This window comes from Anomaloglossus baeobatrachus, chromosome 9 (assembly GCF_048569485.1).
Source record: "Anomaloglossus baeobatrachus isolate aAnoBae1 chromosome 9, aAnoBae1.hap1, whole genome shotgun sequence".
NCBI lineage: Eukaryota > Metazoa > Chordata > Amphibia > Anura > Aromobatidae > Anomaloglossus > Anomaloglossus baeobatrachus.
In genome coordinates this window covers 205,797,857-205,821,481 of record NC_134361.1, presented here as the reverse complement: position 1 = coordinate 205,821,481, position 23,625 = coordinate 205,797,857, and the positions used below count along the sequence as shown (strand labels likewise).

At 47.7% G+C, this 23,625-nt stretch overlaps 1 protein-coding gene across 2 annotated transcripts in view; it reads left to right on the top strand.

The window, feature by feature from the left end:
* The window catches only part of FGD1 (FYVE, RhoGEF and PH domain containing 1), a 141,026-nt gene that overhangs the window by 94,138 nt on the left and 23,263 nt on the right, over window positions 1-23,625 (top strand). For both annotated transcript variants that reach the window (XM_075324312.1, XM_075324314.1), the window contains exons 2-8: window positions 7,358-7,549; window positions 8,358-8,535; window positions 10,339-10,789; window positions 16,185-16,274; window positions 16,538-16,686; window positions 16,825-16,981; window positions 21,421-21,559. In XM_075324312.1, the coding sequence (XP_075180427.1) occupies window positions 7,358-7,549; window positions 8,358-8,535; window positions 10,339-10,789; window positions 16,185-16,274; window positions 16,538-16,686; window positions 16,825-16,981; window positions 21,421-21,559 (1,356 nt within the window). The remainder of the gene's footprint in view (window positions 1-7,357; window positions 7,550-8,357; window positions 8,536-10,338; window positions 10,790-16,184; window positions 16,275-16,537; window positions 16,687-16,824; window positions 16,982-21,420; window positions 21,560-23,625) is intronic.

Below are 23,625 nucleotides of genomic sequence, written 5' to 3'. Positions count from 1 at the left end.
TTACAGTGGGATAGTTTATTACTACAGATTCATATAGTAAGATGTAAACACTAAAGCAACCAATCAGATTTCTTCGTTCATATTAACACTTGCCCTGGAGAAATGAAAGGTAGAATGTGATTGGTTGCTATGAGCAACCCTTCCCAGCACTACTCTTATTTGAGGCCTACTGTTGTTACTCATTACCCCCACTCTCCTCTCGCTCCTGTATGTGACACCTCCATGACAGATACATCTCACACCTTCCCTGTGGACACAGCTGATACAACTCACAATTGGGTTATATACACACAGACTGTGAGAGACCGCTGGGGTTCAGCCCTGGCAATGTTTACAGGGATTATATGTAATTGGGGGTGGTGGGGGGAAGAAATGGCCGATTTCAAAACAGCGCCACATTTGTCCTGAGGATGTGGCAGGTACTGCAGCACAGTTTTAGTCACCCTTCTGTGTATTCTGCCAGACACACAGTGGCATGCTTTACCTAATGACTACAATTATTTAGTGGCTTATGTTACATTCACAATGTCTTTCCTATGCCATATCCTAAAATTCAAACCAATACATATGATAGACGCCACATTACTTGATGGAGGCCAAAATAGGGGTTTTTTTTGGCCTCCATCTGCCTGGTATATGTCAGTATACCCTTTTTTATGCTGTACGGAAAAGCGCAGCAGCTCCATAGAGAGGGATATAGTAAATAAATTGTATTGAGCAAAAAGAAACGCAGGACCCTAAGATGTCAGACCCAACGGTAGTGTGTGGACACCATATTAGAGGCTTGCAAACCTCCTCCTACCAGGCCAGCCGGTATCCATTCAATGTGCCTCTTCTGATTAGTAGGCCTGGCCAGGGACGGACATATCATTAGTGCAACCTGTGCAGTCCCCAGGGGCCCAAAAGGTGGGGGGCCCATTTCTACTTCCAAAACAGGTGGAATTGTGAATTTGATGAGTTATTGGACTGAAAAGGGCCCATATACTGTTCTTGCACAGGGGCCCTTTTCTCTTAGTGTCCGCCAGTGGGCATGGCGACATGGCCCAAAGCCCCGCGAACCTCCTCTACCTGCCATTATCCTCAGTGCCTTTTCCAATTAGTAGATATCATGGTTGACATTGCGTCGAAGCTACTAATCCCAAAAGGTGCCGGGGATGCCCACAGGTAGGAGGACCTTCACATGGCTCTAACGTTGCCCTGAAACTACTAATTGGGGATGCTGGCAGGTAGGAGAAGAAACACATAGCTGTGGTTTGGCGGGAACGGACTACAGACATGGCTGCTGGACCAAGGACTTGCGGATATTTTTTCTTAACAATATCAGGCATTATACTATTATTTTCCAACCTAGAAAACTATGGACCCCTGGTGGTTACAGACAAAAGAGGTCCTCTGTGCAAGAACAGTATGTGGGCCCTTTGCAGGTCAAAAGCGCATCATAATGCCCAATTCCACCTGCTTTGGAGGAAGAAATGGGCCCCTTACCTCTTGGGCCCCTGGGCAAAAACTTTACAAGGACCATTTGCAACCGAAAAGCTCATAATAATGCCCAATTCCACCTGCTTTGTAGGTACAAATGAGCCCCTTACCTCTTGGGCCCCTGAGCAAGAACTTTACAAGGGCCATTTGCAACCGAAAAGGTCATAATAATGCCCAATTCCACCTGCTTTGGAGGTAGAAATGAGCCCCTTACCTCTTGGGCCCCTGTGCAAGAACTTTATAAGGGCCCTTTGCAGCCCAAAAGGTCATCATAATGCCCAAATCAACTTGCTTTGGAGGTCGTAATGGACTCCCTTACCTCTTGGGCCCCTGTAAAAGAACCTTATGAGGGCCCTTTGCAGCCCAAAAGCTCACTATAATGCACCATTACACCTACTTTGGAGGTGAAAATGGTCCCCCTTACCTCTTGGGCCCCTGTGCAAGAACTTTACAAAGCCCATTTGCAAGCGAAAAGCTCATCATAATGCCCAATTCAACTTGCTTTGGAGGTACAAATGAGCCCCCTTACCTCTTGGGGACCTCTTGCACCAATGATATGTCCGCCCCTTTTATGGGCACTGTACGGCTATACATTGACATACGTCATGAAATCCTTCCTATGTATACCTCCGAAGGTGTGTGACTTGACCCCATGTTGACTACGTTATTCTACACAGTCAAAAATGTTGGCAATTTTGGCAAAAAACTAGCAGATGCCAAAATGTTGCGTAGGAGCTTTTCGGATCCATGCACCAAAATCACATACATGACCATTTTTGTTTTTTTACATTCGCCATTATGGGCAATATTTGGTGTTTCGAGATGCTTTCTGCTGAGTCATCATCAATTGAAACTTTTAAAAAAAGAAAAAATTGCAAAATTTCGGTCTTTTCCCGGAAATTTTGGCTCAAATTTTGCAACTTTATAGAGGAATGCGCATCTCTTTGATCTAACAAGGTGCAAAACAAGAAAAGCGCCTTTTTTATGTGCCGCCCCTGCAGCGGTCGAATCTCTCGGATCCGGGGGTGATTATTCTTGGCTCGAGGGTCTCCGGACCCGGGGGCCGTGGGCCACACTCAAATGAAGAAGTGGGTATTTACAGGGGAGATATATACATATAGTTTGTGACGCCACCCGTGGTGTACGGTAATTGGGAGTACCGCCACTGCCGTTGGGAGTACCCGGGTTGATGGACTGGGGCAGCAAGATGATGTGACCCTCCACGGGTAGGGAAAGGCCCCGGGACTCTAGATGGTGGTATGGAGTGCAGGGGAGCACAGGCCCTCTTGTTGCAGGGGTTAATCAGGTACTCACTCAGCAATAAAGCAGACGCTGACAACAGGGTAAACCAAGTCTCTGGGTGCCGCTGCCCTCTTGGGGGAGCTCATCCGGGTCCCGTCCCCTGCAGCATTGCCTGGTGGTCTGTGACCTGCCTCCTGGCACTGTATTTTTAGAGTGTCCTTTGTGGCCCGTCAGTTTGGAGCTTTCCAGGCCCCGCTTCCCACTGTGGCTGAGTAGAAGAGCTTGCTCTCAGGGGCTCACGCTTGGGATTTCAGTGGGCCGCTTGCTTGGAAAGCCCCCTCCCCCTCGTTGTGATAGTGCCCCCGATCTCTGAGCTTCGTGGGAACAGTCCATAGTGGCCATGATGGGTTGCTTGAAGCTTCTCCCCGACCTAGGGTCCGTGTACCCCGTCGTGCCTTCGGTCCCAGACCGGTGATTAGGCCCAGGCTGCTGACCGTCCTCCAAGACAGGCACCTAGCTTCAATCCCCTACGACCAGGGGTCCGACTCCTCTAGGTCCAGACCACCGTCTGCGAACTAGTCTGCTTTTCCCCCTGGGAGCTACAACTCCCAGCTTCCTCTGAGCTCCTCACAGCTCGAGGGCTACCACTCCACTACCTCTCACTTTGCTCCCCTGGAGCCGACTGACTTGTCACCTCCCACCTCCCTGCCTGACCCCTAGGTGGGCAACCCTATTCCAGCTTAAGCAGCCCACTGGTGTGCCTGACAGAGTGTGGTGCAAGGTGTATCTAGGATTTGTGAATGCTGGTGGATGCAGTACCGCAGGTTGGGTTCCCGGAACCATGGGGGGAGAAAGATTGTGCAGAACCCTGTGACGACCTGACTAGTCCAGGGCGTCACATTTATTTTGCACAACATACATGAACCACGTGTTTTGAAGAATTTGCTACAAAAAAATGTCAATGAATGCCACGAGACATAAAAAAAAACAAAAACCAAAATGGGGCTATATGATTGCATGTGTGACAGAGGGAGGGACTGCAAATATCAATCACTGAAGGCCAGGGAGGTACGCAGGTGTCTCAGACGGTTGTGTATATGTTCTCCGTCATCTCGTAGCTACATAGGACATTCACTACAACCCCCTCCTCCTGCGCTGTCAGTCATAACCGCTCCGAAACTATAGCATACCTCCTCGCCGCTTCACCACTCCTCCTCCAGTTCTTGCCAGAAACAGCTGCTGAGTCAAGAGCTTCTTGGAGACTCCAGGTGTATGGCAAGGAGACAGGTATGAGCGGCGGAGCGGAGGGGATTATGGTTGTCTGAAATGCAATGGTTAATGACGTTTCTATAACATTTCGTGGTGCTGAATAGACAAAGGGACCTGGCGCCAAACCTATATTTACCCCACAACGAGCTCTGAACCGGTAAGGTGTAATCTTGAGTAATTCCGGGGTCCTGCTTGTTCAGTGTCTTCTTATACACAAGTGCATGTGGGTTATTTTTGCACCTCTAGTCAATGGGTTTCTTGGAATCGGATGTACAAATTTATCAGGATACAGACCACTTTTCGATGGCAGCCCGAATTCTGCAAATAGGCGAGACGTAAAATATCCTGAGACTGTTGAAGGGGGCAGTAAAGGATGCAAAAAAAAAATCTGGAAAGGAAATAATAGTCATCATCAGAATCGGGAACAATTCTATTTTCCGTAAACCTGTGATAGGAAGACATGATTCAGATCATATGGCGATGACAATTATCTGTGCGTAGACTATATTGAGTTAACCTCTTTGCCACCAGGGACACTAAAATCAGTTTTATCAGTTGTATGTCGTCTATTGCTCCCTGTTACCAGCCCTTCACACTTTTGACGGGACGGCTACAGCGTTATGAATTATGGGCAAAAACATCTTGAAAATCCCTGCCCCCCACGATCGCTATTTTATCTCACATCTCCAGTTACGAGAAACATTTACATACAGATGTGGACTGCGATACGGTTGCTACAGCCTTTTTATTTTGCACTTTTATGTGTTCTGTTTTTATTTGGGGGGGGTGTGAACAAGATCGTATATGGACAGCAGGTCACTTGCTGATGCGAAGGGTTAATTTTTGCCCAATATGACGTGCAGTTACATGTTATAGGTGGAGCTGGTACATAAAGAAGAAAATGCAGTAGCAAACATACCGGAGATACCAGAAAATAAATTCTAAAAATATCCGTTGGATTAGGTCTGGTTGAGTGGTAAAAATGTGCTTTGTCCGGAGAAGGAATTGGCGGGCTACCAAAAATTGTGACCCTTGAAACTGATTGCTGCTCTCATTAAGCCTGTCTGAGCTCTGACACATTTATTTAGGACACGGGGCTTGTATTTAAAGGGGAAGTTCATTATTAGTAACAACTTTGGATCCGGTGCAAGGATCAGAAACCACCACAGAGGGCGCCGGTTGGTTTGTTTACATAACCGTTAGAAAACTGCTTACGGCAGACTTGTCAACCCTCCCATGGTAAGAGGAGACCTCCTCGAGTCTTGGAAGAGTTAGCAAGTCTGTTAGGTGCCGCAGAAGAGACCGGGAAGACGGCGCTCTCTGAATGGTTCCTGTGAGTGGCGCTAAAATTCAGCGCAAAAAGATGCATATTCAGGGGACAGGAATGTTTTTGGGGGGTTTTCTGCCCACCACTAAGGATAAGTGCACCTGTCATATGCACATACTCATGAAGAATACATCCACAATCTTGATAAATGTTGCGGATGTCCACATTGTGAAAAAGCGAAGTACTACGGTATGTCAGGAGCTTTCTTTTTCGGAGTCCGCGCACCCCTCCTAAATATTACATTTTGTGAGGAGCAATACAATCTGCGCTCCCCTGGTGCGGCGTACAATCCAGCCCCCCCAAGGTAGTCAGTCTTCAATTCTGTGCCCAGCATCTTGGCACTGCTTGCACTTACTAGGCCCCTTAATGTCTGTTATGGGTGACAGTCATGTGGTTTCTGGCTATAGAAGGTCACAGCGTTTGGCTGCGCAAAATGCTCCCTGACTTTCTATTGTTCCTGCTGTCAGTATTCATAGGTATAGGTAGCTTTCCTGCCGGATTTTCATCTCTCCCCCTTTTCGACACTTCAGAAGCTCGCCTTCCACCCAGCTGCTGATCATGAGTATTCTCTTGGTGCTTAAATACTCCCTTCTTCCCTGGACTGGTGCTGGTGATATTATTCAGTTAATTCTTGCTCTGGTTGCAAGCAAGTGGCTTTCTCTCATCTGTAGTATTGTTATTGTACTCCTGCCGGAGTAATGTGTGGATAAGTAGTTCCTTCCTTTCCCCCCATGTGCCCTCCCTGTGTCTTCCTTTAGCATTTAGTGGTGTTGATGAAGACCTCATCTCACCCGTTCCATATTTAGGGCCCAGTACTAGGGATACCTAGGGTCAGGTATCCTGCTCGGCGCATAGGTGCGAAACCTATCTAGGGTGATGAGGGACCCCAGGGACCAGTGGTTGGGTTGACGAAGAGCTCATCTCACACGTTCCCTATTTAGGGTCCAGCACTAGAAATACCTAGGGTCAGGTATACTGATCGACACACAGGTGCAAAACCTATCTAGGGTGGTGAGGGACCCCAGGAACCAACGGTAGGGTTGATGAAGAGCTTATCTCACACGTTTCCTATTTAGGGTTCAGCAGTAGGGATACCTAGGGTCAGGTATCCTGCTCGGCACATAGGTGAGGAACCTATCTAGGGTGGTTTGGATCCCAGAGACCAGTGGTGAGGTTGATGAAGAGCTCATCTCACCCGTTCCCTATTTAGGGTGCTGCAGTTGGGATACCTAGGATCATGTATCCGGCTCGGCGCGTAGGTGCGGAACCTATCTAGGGTGGTGAGGGACACGAGGAACCAGAGGTAGGTTTGGTCAGGGGTCACCATCTCCGCCGTTCCCTTAGCATTCGTCGGTCCCTTGGTACTTACCCGTACCTAGCGTGACATCATGGCATTGCTACATGAAATTCATCTTCTCACGACTCGGTGGTGCCTAGTATGGGCCAAAGGAGTAAAGACCAGACGCATTGGCGGACTGGACATCGACCATAAGAGCACAAAGTGAAGTGCCCTTCTCTGGTTATCTTCTCTCCGGGTGACACTTTAGGGTAAAAAGGATATGGTCTATGAAAAAGTAGCATATTTATGCAAAAAATAAAAAAATTGAGCATGGCGTTAATCATCGTGAGAGCTACAAACACAGCGGCATCTTGAATATGGAAGCTAGGGATGTATTACGTGTCCATCAAGAATCTAATAAAACCTGGGTGACAACCCTTATGGGATCTGTAATGGCAGAATGACTTGGTTGTCACTCATCCACATGTAGTAAATTGGATCATGAGTCGAAATTTTAACGAGCCATTGACATGTTTTTATTTTATTAGGTGGAAACTATACTTAGCTAGTGTTTACACATTGCATTTATCGGTAAAGATGGACATCGGCGTCCTAAAAGAGTCCACTACATGGGGATCTTCTATCCACGAGAGGTGTCCAACCTGACATCTGGTCTCGAAATGCACACACGTCTTCTGTCTCTGAATCACCCTTTCTTTTCATGGTTTAGACGTCTTACCACTTCCCTTTTTATCTTTCAGGGCTCCAGCCCAAGAATCCAGCACTTGTTAAAAGCCTGTCCTTGGAGCCGGCTCATATCTCAGCGCACCCAGAAAAACCCCAGCGTCTCCGATCGGACCCTGGGAACTCTACTGACTGCAATGGGATCCCCCCAGATCAACCCAGTTCCAAACCAGCAGCTCCCAGGCGCCCCCCACACACCAAACCTGAAGGTGAGCTCCTTAGAGATCTCCAAAAAGAAACGGAAAACCATAAACTTACCACAATACAAGGTCCGAGACCACAATAAAGCGCCCATGCAAAAAAGTATGCTACGGTGTATTGTGATGTTCTGCAGCAGCTGGGGCATAGAACTTTATAATACACACTGTAGCAGCTGCAGAACCTCTTTAATCAAGTTCTTACAGGGAAACAAAGCAGTTTTATTTAAAACATGACATACCAAGCAGGAGATAAGGAGGAGTTCATGTCAGGAAGGAGCCTTCTACAACAGGACTTCCATTGATGAAAATGATAAGCGGCGCTGATGAGATAACACTTGTTCTCTGTAGTCATCGGGGTCCGAAGTTAAATTAGGACACTTCTAGTGCCGCTTGTCTACAAAGGCAATGGTAAAAGTTAAGCAAGCCTGACTTTAATTTTCCATAACAGCAAATGTTGCCCCCCAACGTAGCTGTAGGGACCATAGAAGTTCACGGCCAAGACATATTCAGTGACTTCTGCGGTGTTTGATGATGTCAGTGATTGGCTGCAGCGGTCACATTGCGTCAGCACAAAAGAAAGACTGTCTAGAAGCATTGGAGGGGTAACTACTCCATCCTTCCCACCTCTTGACTGATACACCTCCCCATTGCAATACTTGTTTGCGCCATCTTTTGGGAATGGAGTGACTCTTCCCAAAACCGAGACCCCAGGGTGGTCACACATGATTTCTATAGATGTTATATACATATTGTCTAGTATCTCATGTATCTGTATAATATTCTGATATATTCATCGATCTCTCAACTTCCCATGTAGTTCCTCCAAAGCCCCCACACCTCCAGAGCGTGAGAAGACCCCGGCCTCCTGGCCACATTCCACCACCGCCTTCCCGTCCGCTGCCTGCAGACCCCCGGCTTGCAAGGGTGTCCCTGCGCCCGGAGAACAAGGATGGGACGCCGTCAGCAGTTACCTCCCTGATTGAGAAATTTGAAAGGTGAGTGATATCGGATGAGATCAGATATCGGATGAGGTCAGATATCGGATGAGATCAGATATCGGATGATGTCAGATATCGGATGAGATCAGATATCGGATAAGGTCAGATATCGGATGAGATCAGATATCGGATAAGGTCAGATATCGGATGAGATCAGATATCAGATGAGGTCAGATATCGGATGAGGTCAGATATCGGATGAGGTCAGATATCGAATGAGGTCAGATATCAGATGAGATCAGATATCAGATGAGGTCAGATATCGGATAAGGTCAGATATCAGATGAGATCAGATATCGAATGAGGTCAGATATCGGATAAGGTCAGATATCGGATGAGGTCAGATATCGGATGAGATCAGATATCGAATGAGGTCAGATATCGGATAAGGTCAGATATCGGATGAGATCAGATATCGGATAAGGTCAGATATCAGATGAGATCAGATGTCAGATGAGGTCAGATATCGGATGAGGTCAGATATCGGATGAGGTCAGATATCAAATGAGGTCAGATATCGGATGAGATCAGATATCAGATGAGGTCAGATATCGGATAAGGTCAGATATCAGATGAGATCAGATATCGGATGAGGTCAGATATCGGATGAGGTCAGATATCGGATGAGGTCAGATATCGGATGAGATCAGATATCGAATGAGGTCAGATATCGGGTAAGGTCAGATATCAGATGAGATCAGATGTCAGATGAGATCAGATGAGATCAGATATCAGATGAGGTCAGATATCGGATCAGGTCAGATATCGGATGAGGTCAGATATCGGATGAGGTCTGATATCGGATGAGGTCAGATATCACATGAGGTCAGATATCGGATGAGATCAGATATCGGATAAGGTCAGATATCGGATGAGATCAGATGTCAGATGAGATCAGATATCGGATGAGATCAGATATCGGATGAGGTCAGATATCGGATGAGGTCAGATATCGGATGAGGTCAGATATCGGATGAGGTCAGATATCGGATGAGGTCAGATATCGGATGAGGTCAGATATCGGATGAGGTCTGATATCGGATGAGGTCAGATATCACATGAGGTCAGATATCGGATGAGATCAGATATCGGATAAGGTCAGATATCGGATGAGATCAGATGTCAGATGAGATCAGATATCGGATGAGATCAGATATCGGATGAGGTCAGATATCGGATGAGGTCAGATATCGGATGAGGTCAGATATCGGATGAGGTCAGATATCGGATGAGGTCAGATATCGGATGAGGTCAGATATCGGATGAGGTCTGATATCGGATGAGATCAGATATCGGATGAGATCAGATGTCAGATGAGATCAGATATCGGATAAGATCAGATATTGGATGAGGTCAGATATCGGATGAGGTCAGATATCGGATGAGATCAGTGAAGGACTGAATATTAAGAGGTGACAACTGTGAAAAAAGGGGACTTTGATCCCGTCACAGGGCATGATCCCTGTATGCCGCATCTCATCGTAATATGGGTGAATGAGGTCACATTTCCACAAGGTGCCATGATAGGCAAGTCACAAAAAGTCAAAACCAGTTGGCTTTTTGCAACTTGCTTGTCATGGTCGCAGTACATCGCGACCACATTATGTTGCATAGAGCAATCTTTGTGGAAAAACCCTTGTCATGGTCAAAGTCCCTATGTAGCTCCAGCCTAAAGCAACAAGTGATCGAAAGGCCTACCCAAGGTACAGGGATCGGAGAACTGCCGGCACAAGGCAGAAGTGATAGTCGGAATGGCCTAGTCCAATGCAGATTAATAACTCTATATCTCCGCTTTTTCAGAGAGCCGATCATCCTACCGGCAGAACGCACCAGTCCGGCCTTCGACACCGAGCCAGAAATCAACAGCACCCCCTCGCTGCACCCTGGATATAGCATGGGCGATCTAGAAAGCAAACTCCTCGATCTTCTAGAGCCGGAGACATCTCAGGCGAGCCTGGAGAGGAGACGTAGACTTGTCGTGGAAGAGGGCGATTCAGAAGAAAGGGGGGAGCAGGACTCTTTGGGGAAACTAGCAAACAGAGACAGCGGCATTGACAGTATCAGCTCTCCATCCACGAGTGAGGAGATGTGCTTTCTCGGAGAGGTGGAGGAGGGTGGAAGGGAAGAGATGGAGCCCCCTCACATCACAGTACAGCACAGCTCACCTCGGGACTCGGAAGGCGACAGCGACATGGAGGACGGGAGCGGCGGAGAAGAAGAAGTGACGCCTAGAAGACTGGATCCATGTGAGGTGAGACGAGGGCTTTGGGTTCAGCTCCATACACACAGCTGCCCCGCACGTGTCTGAGGATCATCTGTCAGAGCACATTGTGACTGGCACCCAGAACACTTCTCACACTTATCATTCCAAGCTCTAAACCATTTATGGAAAATGTTTTGTTTTTTTTTATATTTTTAAAGGCCAAATCTAGTTTATTGTTAATGAATACAGTATCCCTGTCCATCTCAGGGGGTGTTCAGAACTGCCCCTGTGCCATAGGGGGGGTCATTGTCACCACCAGTGATTTTTGTCCTTAGCTATGAAACATATTAATGAGTTCAGCTATAATTTTAGAAGGACATTAACATTTTAGATACTTGGTGCTCAGCTCCCTATATCTCAGCTTCCTGGATCCCTCGTAAGTATGATCTGGGAGGTTGAAGATATTGGGTATGAGGTTTAGAAAGTAGAGGTGGTTCCACCTACTAGCCAGAAAGGAGCGGATACAAAAGGCATTTCTTTCGAAGCAGACAATGCTTTCTCTTGACCGGCCAAGTGGTGGCCTGCAACGTCATCTGTCCTAGATTTTCATCATCGGTTCGAACACTTGCCAACATCATCTTTGCCTCATGTCTGAACTACAGTATATCTCCTGACTCCCCCATAAACGGATTAATCTGGATTATTGCCCCCACTGGCAGACACAGACAGTAAAGGGCCCCTGCGGAAGAACAATACATGGCCATTTGCAGCCCAAAAGCTCAAAATTGACAATTCCACCTGCTTTGGAGGCAGATATGGGCCCCTAACATCTTGAACCTCTGGCTGAACTAATGATATGTCCGCCTCTGATCTCCCCTCCAGAACAACTGAATTCCAACCACATCCGATCCTTATGTCTCCACAGCATAATCCTTCCAAGGATAGTCAGGAGGCCCCCATAGACATTGGATGGTCGTCCCATTCCCTATTAATTGGGTTTGGATATTTTTTCTTAAATATATTTGGAGTGTTACCATTCCCAGTATTAATATCAGTCTTATATTTAGTAAAGCCCCCCATTCATAGTAGATGGCCGTCAGAGGAACCATTGGTTGGTTGGCTGCTCCCTCTCCCCCATACACGCGAACGTGTTCTCTTTGAGAGGGATGATGCCGAATCATTTCATCTCCTGGAGAACAGAATGGTCCTTCTTCATCCCTTTAGATCATTTGTCAGGGAGAGTCGGGAGGCCTCCATAGACATTAGATCTTTGGCCAATCCTGTAGATATCAGCCGATCCTGTAGATATGGGCCAATCCTGTAGATATCAGCCGATTCTGTAGATATTGGCCAATCCTGTAGATATTGGCAGGTGTGGGTCACCAGCAATCCTCAGCAGAGATGACCGCACTCAACTTACTCCTACATGGCAGTGCCCAACACTGCATGTAGGTCAGTTCTTCAAACATGCCGAGTCCTTACAAGCTTAGTAATTCTCAAAGGGGTCATTCCATAAATAACACTTAGATGATAAATGTATGGTTGCTGGGTTTCTCGCTGATGAGACTCCCATCGATGCTAAGGATGGAAGGAAATGAAGCAGTTGTGAGCATGTTTACTCACCACTCCTATAGCCAAAGGTTGCACATGCTCAGTAACTTCCCATTCACATGGGGAACTTTGGGCCCAATGTTCTCGCAATCTCTGAGGATCCCAATGGTCAGACCCTCAACAATTCTGTTGATATTGGGACTAATGCAGACCCAGCATGACCGAAACCAAGCACCAGGGAAAAACGCTGCTTGTAAACTGCACGGGTCAGGGCCGTTCATTACTTCGGTCTTACCTCTGCTTCCTACTGAAGATTTTACAGCTGTCATAGATACGTGATTACTCCTCACGTAACACAATGGCAGAGGTGGGGCCCACGAAAAGGAAGAATGAGTAACATAATTGTGTGTGGGTGAGGTATGCCCGGTTATGTGCCAGGATGGTGATGGCTCTGGTTCTTACACTGCTGTGTTGGGTACATTGGTATTCGCTCATGATACCGGGTAAGAGGGTTAGGCTAGGTTCACACACTGCATTTTTTTGACGCTGCGTTTTTGTGCGTTTTTTGCGGCAAAAAATGCACAAAAACGCACCCGCGTCAAAAAAACGCGGCAAAAAAACGGGCGCATTTTGCCGCGATTTGGTGCGTTTTTTGCTGCGTTTTGCTGCGTTTTTGCTCACTGCGTCTTTATGCGTTTTTTATCAGTGAACAAAAAAAAAAGGTCTGATGTCATTTCCTTCTTCAATATGTTCTTCATTCTCCACTAATGTATGCAGGAGAGCAGACAGCTGCAGAACTACAAGTCTCAGCATACTCCATCCAATAGTGCATGCAGGAGAGCAGACAGCAGCTGCAGAACTACAAGGCTCAGCATGCTCCATCCAGGACTGTATGCTGGAGGGAGAGTCAGGGGGAGCAGACCTACAAGGCTTAGCATCCTCCATCCAATAGTGTATGCAGGAGAGCAGACAGCAGCTGCAGAACTGCAAGGCTCAGCATCCTCCATCCAATAGTGTATGCAGGAGAGCAGACAGCAGCTGTCGAACTACAAGGCTCAGCATCCTCCTTCCAGGACTGTATGCAGGATTTCTTTGACCCCCCCCAAAAAAAAAATGACGGGGGCTTCGCCATATTTTTGTATGCTAGCCGGGTACAGCAGGCAGGTACGGGCTGCCCCCAACCCCCAGCTGCCTATTTGTACCCGGCTGGGAACCAAAAATATAGAGAAGCCCTTTTTTTTAATTATTTCATGAATTTCATGAAATAATTAAAAAAAAAAATGACGTGAGCTTCGCCTAATTTTTGTGTCCAGCCGGGTACAACTAGGTAGCTGGGGATTGGAATCCACAGTGCAGGGTGCCCATGCTTTTTGGGCACCCTCGCTGTGAATTGCAGTCCCGCAGCCACCCCAGAAAATGGCGCTTTCATAGAAGCGCCATCTTCTGGCGCTGTATCCAACTCTTCCAGCTGCCCTGATGCCGGGTGGCTCGCTGGGTAATAATGGGGTTAGGGATAGCTGTATAGCTGGCCCTAAGCCCGAAATTCATGGTGTCACGCCAATATTAGACATGGCCACCATGAATTTCTAGTAAAGATAAAAAAAAAACACAACACACAGAAAAATATTTTTATTAGAAATAAAACACAACACAATTAGTGACTCCATCTTTATTGAAATAAAGCACCCCCCTCCGCAGTAATCCTGGGTCAAGGGTCCCGCGCCGTCCAATCCGGATCCAATATCATCTGATCGGTTTGCTGGAGGGCAAAGCGATCAGATGATGTGTCAGGTTCTAGGGGCTGAAGCACATCACACATCAGCTGATTGTATAAAAGCCGTTTATACAATCAGCTGATGCATCGGTGCAAAAAAAAAAAAAAATACTCACTTATGTGCTGATTACCGGCAGCTCCTAGAGCGAGTTTGATCCCGTCCGATCGCTGCAGGAGCTGCCGGTAATCAGGGATGAAGTCTCCTGACGCATCCGCTGATAGGTTAAACCGGCCGGCCGCTGGTGTCACCCCGAGACTTACGATCAGCTGATGCGTCAGGTGACTGCATCAGGTGATCCATCGCCAGGTCCTGCATCCTGCAGGCATACGTACCCGGGGAGACTGCACACTGCCAGAGCGGCGATACCGTGACAGAATCTGGGAGCGGACATGGCACCGGGAGTCTGCAGACAGGTGAGTATAACTTTTTTTTTTTCTACTGTTCACTTTTGATTGCCGCTTCCACCTCCCGCCCAGACATGGCGCCGCACGGCAGCATACATGCACAGGACGGGAGGTGGACGCGGCGGTGACGGTACCGGGAGGATTCACGCTTCTGTGTTTACTGACAGAAGGAATCCTCTTCCTGTACACGTCACTTTACTACCCACCTCCTGCGTTTATAGCTGCGTTTTTGGTCTTAGAAACGCACCAAAACGCACCAAAACGCAGCTATATTTGCAATTTGCATTTCTCATTGCGTCTTTCAACATCCCATTGCACTCAATGGATGAAAAGCGCAGTGGAAAACGCGGGAATAATTGACATGCTGCGTTTTTGTGGCACCACAAAAACGCAGCTGAAAAAAAACAGATGTGTGCAGACAGCAAAAATGAAAACTCATAGACTTTGCTGGGGAAGCAAAGTCCTGCAGTTTTGAGGCCAAAAACGCACCCGAAAAACGCGCAAAAACGCCGCGAAAAACGCACTGTGCGCACATAGCCTAAAGGCGATAAACCCAAATTCTATCAGATTCTTTGACGCCAACGCTGCAGCTTGTAAATTCAGTGTTATCTCTGGTAGTTGTGTCTAGAGGTCACACATTGACTCATGGAGGATTACTCACGGGAAACTATCAGAAGAGCCAACCGCTCAGTCCAAAATCTTCTCTAAAGGAGCAATGGATGGGGTTATTTCTTGGGTCTGGGTGCAACTGCTGCCTCTGCGCCCCTTCCCTTTGCATTCATTTTTTTCCGGTACTTGGGTCTGCTACGGTATATGTACATATGGCCCATGTTATGGGCTTAAAGGGGTTGTATATTGCCCCTACCCATAACATAGGTTGTGAATTTATGATCACTTGGGGTCTGCCCGCCCAGTTCCGCACCGATCTCGAGTACAGGGATTCCAAAGACTCCTGTGATGCCTGTCACTACTTGCGTGAATGTGAATGGAGAGGTAGTCAGGCAAGCCCAGGGTCAGAAGCCAGGAGGTAGCAACAGAACACTGGGAGAAGACAGAGACGAGGTCAAGATACAAGCCAAGGGTCAAGATTCCAGGAGACTATGTACAGGATACAGGGAGCAAGCGGGGACGTGGTCAGGAGGAAGTACGAGGTCAGAAGCCGGGAGGTAACGACAAGAACAGGGGGACAGGCAGAGAAGAGTCAACAACAGTCAAGAGTGAAGAGCCAACATCAGATCACTGAACACTACGGGAGCCGAGAGCACTACTGTAACCAGGAAGTACGACTGGTGACGTTCCGGGCGAGCGTGCTCTCTAATGAAGCAGAGCAATCACCCGGAACGAGAAGCATCTGTGCAGGCACCACCTAGGACCAGTGTAGAACCCAGAGCTGAGAGACAACCAGTCCTTAGGTGATCAAAGCAAACAGCAGATCATCCAAACCTGCAAAAGGCTCTGCGCGACGGAACAGCAAGTACCGTCTCTGCAGGAGAGCATGGCGAACATAACAACACAAGTTGCTCCGCGTATCAGAACCGTGAGAACTCCTTTGTTGACGGAGCAGTATTGAGCATGTGCGACCACGGCAAGTGTATGCTCACTGTGGTCATACATGCTTCAGGGTAAATTTGTAGCAAAATCAGATTTGCCAACATCCTCAATGGAAAATCTGAATTTCCTAATATTAATTTCTACCTTCCTTCTTTCTTATAGTTCACCGCCCGCCAGAAGGTTTATAACATTGCAAACGAGCTTCTTCAGACGGAGAAGGCTTACGTGTCCCGGTTACATCTCTTGGACCAGGTGAGGATGCTCTGAATAATAATATGTGCCCCCTTTGTCTCCTTCCCCATGGGTCCTTGCTACAATATGCTCCTAGAAGGACAGGAGACAACACAACATTGTCAACATTCCCAGAGGAGAAGATTAGGTTACCCTAAATTTGGCCATAAACAATAGAGTTCCTAATGTATATTGGGCCTCCTGAGGGCAGACGGTTGGTTAAAGAAGGATTCGGCTAATGGGCCGGTTTGGTGTTGTTTTACCGGTGGACCTTTCTATTGCAGGTGTTCTGCGCTCGGCTCATGGAGGAAGCGGCCACGAAGGGTTCATTCCCCGGTGAAGTCGTTATGGGCATTTTTTCCAATATCTGTTCCATCTATTGCTTCCATCAACAGTTTCTGCTGCCCGAACTGGAGAAACGCATGCAAGAGTGGTGAGTGGATCATGTGGGGGACTTTCTGTAGGGAGTAGTGATCGTGGTTAGCTTCCAGACCAGAGGTTGTAGCATTGGAGACCACTGTTTTAGGTCAACGCAACATTCCTCAATTATATCTGTTTTTTTACCAATTAGGGACAGCAATCCTCGGATTGGGGACATCCTACAGAAACTGGCTCCATTCCTCAAAATGTATGGCGAGTATGTCAAGAACTTTGACAGAGCGATGGAACTGGTGAACACCTGGACGGAGCGCTCGTCCCAGTTCAAGGGCATCATCCAAGAAGTGCAGGTCAGTCTCCAGAATCAACGGACAATCTGCATTAAAAATGATTTAAAGAAACCGAGGACTACCTCCAAATTAGTGGGGCGGAGGAATTGGTATTAAAGATGAAACAGGCTGATCGCAATGGGTTCAGCATCTGAATGTCCCAGAGGTCAAAGGAAGTTGGAGCTAGCCATACGGCAGAAATGTAAAATTGCATAGGAAACATTCAACTGGTACTTAAGCCCCTTGTACATTGGTACTTAAGCCCCCCATACACATTAGACTATTGGCAAGTTCGGACAATGCTCTAAGTTAAATGGGGGCACCACAATGTCATTTCATTTTTTTGGAGGACTTCCGATCTCATTGTTCTCCTGGAGATGAGCCGTGAAGCAGACATGTCAAATGCTATTTTTTGATTAATGTTGGCTCCTACCTGCCCTCTTTAATTTGGACAATCGAGGGCTTCTGTGTATGCGGGGATTTGTCTGTCTTCCGAATGATCGGCTGAGAGCCATTTAATGTGTATGGTAGGATTTAAGAGGAACTGGACCATGCCACCACACCAAAGTAGGTTTAGGGGGTTCGAAGGAAGAAATCACACCTTGGGACTGGTGTCGAATATGACCGGAAAAATATTCAAATTCCCCATTGACTTCCATTATACTCGGTACACGAGTCAAGCCAGTTGAACTGCGTGTTACGAGTACTGAGCACCCGAGCATGGTAGTGCTCGCTCATCACTAATTACTTGTACCGAGCACCTGAGCATGGTAGTGCCCGCTCATCACTAGTTACTTGTACCGAGCACCGGAGCATGGTAGTGCCCACTCATCACTAATTAGAAGTACTGAGCACTCGAGCATGGTAGTGCCCGCTCATCACTAGTTACGAGTACTGAGCACCTGAGCATGGTAGTGCCTGGTCATCACTAGTTACGAGTACTGAGCACCCGAGCATGGTAGTGCCCGCTCATCACAAGTTATGAGTACTGAGTAACTGAGCATGGTAGTGCCCGTTCATCACTAGTTACCAGTACTGAGCACCCGAGCATGGTAGTGCCCGCTCATCACTAGTTACCAGTACTGAGCACCCGAGCATGGTAGTGCCCACTCATCACTAGTTACCAGGACTGAGCACCCGAGCATGGTAGTGTCCGCTCATCACTAGTTAAGAGTACCCAGCACCCGAGCATGGTAGTGTCCGCTCATCACTAGTTAAGAGTACCCAGCACCCGAGCATGGTAGTGCCCGTTCATCACTAGTTACGAGTACCCAGCACCCGAGCATGGTAGTGCCCGCTCATCACTAGTTACAAGTACCCAGCACCCGAGCATGGTAGTGCCCAACTTTTTTTGTTTTCAGGGTCTGGCAGCACCTGGAGGACACATGTGTACGGTGGGGTCTGGAAATACAGCTGTCCATCAACATCTAACATTAGTCCTATTTTGTCCTTCATTATGGATGCCGCCTCGCCTTACCGCTCAGCACTTAATAAAAGGCGCCCGTATGTGGCTCTCCCTTCCAAGCCAGCATGATGACATATTATCCCCGTATCATTAATAAATCTGGCTAGAGCCTCGGGATTTTTTCTTCCCATTTTATGACCCATAATTAGCAGATGCAGAGACTGGAGAGGGAAGGAGGAATGTTTGGCTCCGGTGTAAGGAGGCAGAGATGGCGACCTTCCCCTTCACCCTCGTTTCTCGGGGTCCCGGGATCTGTCATCAGTCGGCCCCATAGGTTGGGACTCGTCGCCGTCACCGACAAATGTCACCTGTGTTTAACCTAATTAGAGGGAGGCCTGTTGTGGGTCTGCGGCGGCGCGTAGGTGGGTGAGGCCGAATTCCTCAGCCCTGCAAACCCAGGCACAATAACCAGAAGGCTATAATTTATTTACAGTTCCTGTCTTGCCGAAACATAAAAAGCCGATGCATTTCAGGGCGTGTGCCTGGTCTTTCCATAGAAAGTTCTCTGTAATTTCCCCCCAAAAAAAGCGTTCGGGAATGTTCATAATCTTAATAGGGTTTTCGGGTCTCAGAAAACTCCTTTCCCCTGAAAAAAAACAAACTGTGCTTTACTCCCCCTCCTCAGGTCCAGCACTGACTCTCTACCGCTGTGTCAATGCCAAGTTGACAGGGCTGCAGTCAATCAGTTAGCTTACTGATGTGAGATCAGGGCTGCAGACATAGGGAGGCTCAGTGCTGGACCTGGGGAGGGTGAGTAAAAAAAAAAAAAGTGTTTGTGGATGTTCATAATCTTAATGGGGTTTTCGGGTCTCAGAAAACTCCTTTCCCCTGAAAAAAACAAACTGGCTTTACTCCTCCTCCCCAGGTCCAGCACTGACTCTCTACTGCTGTGTCGACGCCTAAATGACAGGGCTGCAGCCAATCAGTTAGCTTACTGATGTGAGATCAGGGCTGCAGATATAGGAAGGCTCAGTGCTGGACCTGGGGAGGGTGAGTAAAAAAAAAAAAAGCGTTCGGGAATGTTCATAATCCTAATGGGGTTTTCGGGTCTCAGAGAACTCCTTTCCCCTGAAAAAAAACAAACTGTTCTTTACTCCCCCTCCTCAGGTCCAGCACTGAGTCTCTGCGTCGATGTGAAGTTGACAGTGCTGCAGACAATCAGTTAGCTTACTGCTACTGATGTAAGATCAGGGCTGCAGACATAGGGAGCTGCGGCGGAGACTCACTGCTGGACCTGGGGAGGGTGAGTAAAGCAGATTTTTTTTATTCCCTTCACTCCGTATTGTGCTGGGATATTGGGCGGTATATATGTAGATATCGCTGCAGGGTCTTGTATATGTGTACAGACACACTCCCCTCCCAGGTTCAGCATTCACTCTCTGCCTCTGTGTTGACATGGCTGCAGCCAATCAGTGATCTTACGGATTGTTTGCAGCGCATCCAATGTGAGATCAGGGCTGCAGACATAGGAATCTTGTATGCGTGTACAGATACACTCCCCCTCCCCAGGTCCAGCATTGACTCTCTGCCTCTGTGTTGATAGTGCTGCAGCCAATCAGTGATATTACGGATTGTTTGCAGCGTTGCTGATGTGAGATCAGGGCTGCAGACATAAGAAGGTGTGGCAGAGACTCACTGCTGGACCTGGGGAGGGTGAGTAAAGAAGATTTTTTTTCACTCTCTTCACTCCGTATTGTGCTGGGATATTGGGCGGTATATATATGTAGATATCGCTGCAGAGTCTTGTATACGTGTACAGATACACTCCCCCTCCCCAGGTCCAGCACCTACTCTCTGCCTCTGTGTTGACAGTGCTGCAGCCAATCAGTGATCTTACGGATTGTTTGCAGCGTTGCTGATGTGAGATCAGGGCTGCAGACATAGAAAGCTTGTGTACGTGTACAGATACACTCTCCCTCCCCAGGTCCAGCATTGACTCTCTGCCTCTGTGTTGATAGTGCTGCAGCCAATCAGTGATATTACGGATTGGTTACAGCGTTGCTGATGTGAGATCAGGGCTGCAAACATAAGAAGGTGTGGCAGAGACTCACTGCTGGACCTGGGGAGGGTGAGTAAAGAAGATTTTTTTTCACTCTCTTCACTCCGTATTGTGCTGGGATATTGGGCGGTATATATATGTAGATATCGCTGCAGGGTTTTGTATACATGTACAGATACACTCCCCCTCCCCAGGTCCAGCACTTACTCGCTGCCTCTGTGTTGACAGTGCTGCAGCCAATCAGTGATCTTATGGATTGTTTGCAGCGTTGCTGATGTGAGATCAGGGCTGCAAACATAGGGAGCTGCGGCGGAGTCTCACTGCTGGACCTGGGGAGAGTGAGTAAAGAAGATTTTTTTTCACTCCCTTCACTCTGTATTGTGCTGGAATATTGTGCGGTATGTATGTAGATATCACTGCAGGGTCTTGTATACATGTACAGATACACTCCCCCTCCCCAGGTCCAGCACTGAGTCTCTGCCTCTGTGTCAACGTCTAGTTGACAGCGCTGCAGTCAGTCAGTGAGCTTACTGATTGTTTGCAGATGTGAGATCAGCGCTGCAGACATATGGGGACTCAGTGTTGGACCTGGGGAGGGTGAGTAAGGTACTTTTTTTTTTTTTAAACACTTTCTTTAATGGTTACTAGAAAATTTTGGGGAGGACATAGAAAGACACAACACCCATACCCAATTAATGGCATCCCAGTCTGCCGCCTGCTTCACCCCAATACTGGAAGGTGTCATTTTGTATCTCAGATGAGGGGAAGATCCCCACAGTCGCCCTTGGAGCCTGTCAACAAAATTTAAGGCCAATCTTGAACTTGCCTATGGGGCCCCGGTTATGGTAGAACAGGCTGCAGCCTGCCATCGCTCCCCGCCCCGGCCTCCTCTGTATTGTGCCGGGATATTGGGCGGTATACACGTAGATACCGCTGCGGGGTCTTGTATACATGTACACACGGGTATATACATTGTACTTTGCCTTTGTGTTTCAGAAGGAGGAGGCCTGCGGGAACCTGACATTGCAGCACCACATGCTGGAGCCTGTCCAGAGGATTCCACGATATGAGCTCCTGCTGAAGGATTACCTCCAGAAACTGGCAGAGGATTCCAGAGACCGGAGGGATGCGGAGAGTACGTCCTACAAAACAAATGTCTCCACACCTCCCAACCCCCAACCCCCCCAGGGCCTGTGTGGACTGTGAAAGTCGCCCATATGGAACAAGCCTAAATAGGAAAAATGAAAGATGACTATCTAATGTACAGTGATTTGCAAAAGTATTCACTCCCTTCTCATTTTTCGTGTTTTACTGCCTCACTCCCTGTAATTTCACTTTTTTTTGGTCGGGGTAAAAAAAAAAAAAAAAAAAAGGGCAGAAGACTAATGTACAGTGATTTGCAAAAGTATTCCCCTCCTCCTTGGTCTTTCTGATGATGTTTTGGAGATCTCCTTGCTCTTTATGGTGTTGTTTGGAGTTCTCCCTGGTCTTCATGCAATTGTTTGGAGATTGCCTTGATATTCATGGTGATGTTTGGAGATCTCCATGGCCTTCATGGTGATGTTTGGAGATCTCCATGGCCTTCATGATGTTATTTGGAGATCTCCTTGGTCTTCATTATGTTATTTGGAGATCTCCTTGGCCTTCATGATATTATTTGGAGATCTCCTTGGTCTTCATGGTGTTGTTTGGAGATCTCCTTGGTCTTCATGGTGTTGTTTGGAGATCTCCTTGGTCTTCATGGTGTTGTTTGGAGATCTCCTTGGCCATCATGGTGTTGTTTGGAGATCTCCTTGGCCATCATGGTGTTGTTTGGAGATCTCCTTGGCCATCATGGTGTTGTTTGGAGATCTCCTTGGCCATCATGGTGTTGTTTGGAGATCTCCTTGGCCATCATAGTGTTGTTTGGAGATCTCCTTGGCCATCATGGTGTTGTTTGGAGATCTCCTTGGTCTTCATAGTGTTGTTTGGAGATCTCCTTGGTCTTCATAGTGTTGTTTGGAGATCTCCTTGGTCTTCATAGTGTTGTTTGGAGATCTCCTTGGTCTTCATAGTGTTGTTTGGAGATCTCCTTGGTCGTCATAGTGTTGTTTGGAGACCTCCTTTTTTTCTTCATAGTGTTGTTTGGAGATCTCCTTGGTCTTCATAGTGTTGTTTGGAGACCTCCTTGGTCTTCATAGTGTTGTTTGGAGATCTCCTTGGTCTTCAAAGTGTTGTTTGGAGACCTCCTTGGTCTTCATAGTGTTGTCTGGAGACCTCCTTGGTCTTCCTGGTGTTTGAAGATCTTCTAGGCCTTCATGGTGTTGTTTGGAGATCTCCTTGAGGCCGCTTTACACACTGCGATATTGTTACCGATATCGCTAGCGTGCGTACCCGCCCCCATCGGTTGTGCGACACGAGCAAAATGCTGCCCTTGGCGCACAACATCGCTCAGACCCGTCACACTACTTACCTGCCTAGCGACATCGCTGTTACCGGCGATCTGCCTCCTTTCTAAGGGGGCGGTTTGTTTGGCGTCACAGCGACGTCACTAAGCGGGCGCCCAATAGAAGCGGAGGGGCGGAGATGAACGGCCAGAACATCCCGCCCACCTCCTTCCTTCCGCATTGCGGGCGGCCGCAGGTAAGGTGAGGTTCCTCATTTCTGCGGTGTCACACAGTGATGTGTGCTGTCGTAGGAACGACGAACAACATCGTACCTGCAGCAGCAATGATAAATGGGAATGGGGGGATGTCACCGATTAGCGATTTTGAATGTTTTTGCAACGATTCAAAATCGCTAATAGGTGTCACACGCAACGACATTGCTAAAGCGGCCGGATGTGCGTCACAAATTCCGTGACCCCAACGAGATCACTTTAGCGATGTCGTAGCGTGTAAAGCGGCCTTTGGTCTTCATAGTGTTGTTTGGAGATCTCCTTGGTCTTCCTGGTGTTTGAGGATCTTCTAGGCCTTCATTGTGTTGTTTGGAGATCTCCTTGGTCTTCCTGGTGTTTGAAGATCTTCTAGGCCTTCATTGTGTTGTTTTGAGGTGTCCTTGGGCTTCATGATGTTATTTGGAGATCTCCTTGGTCTTCCTGGTGTTTGAAGATCTTCTAGGCCTTCATTGTGGTGTTTGGAGATCTCCTTGGGCTTCATGATGTTAATTGGAGATCTCCTTGGTCTTCCTGGTGTTTGAAGATCTTCTAGGCCTTCATAGTGT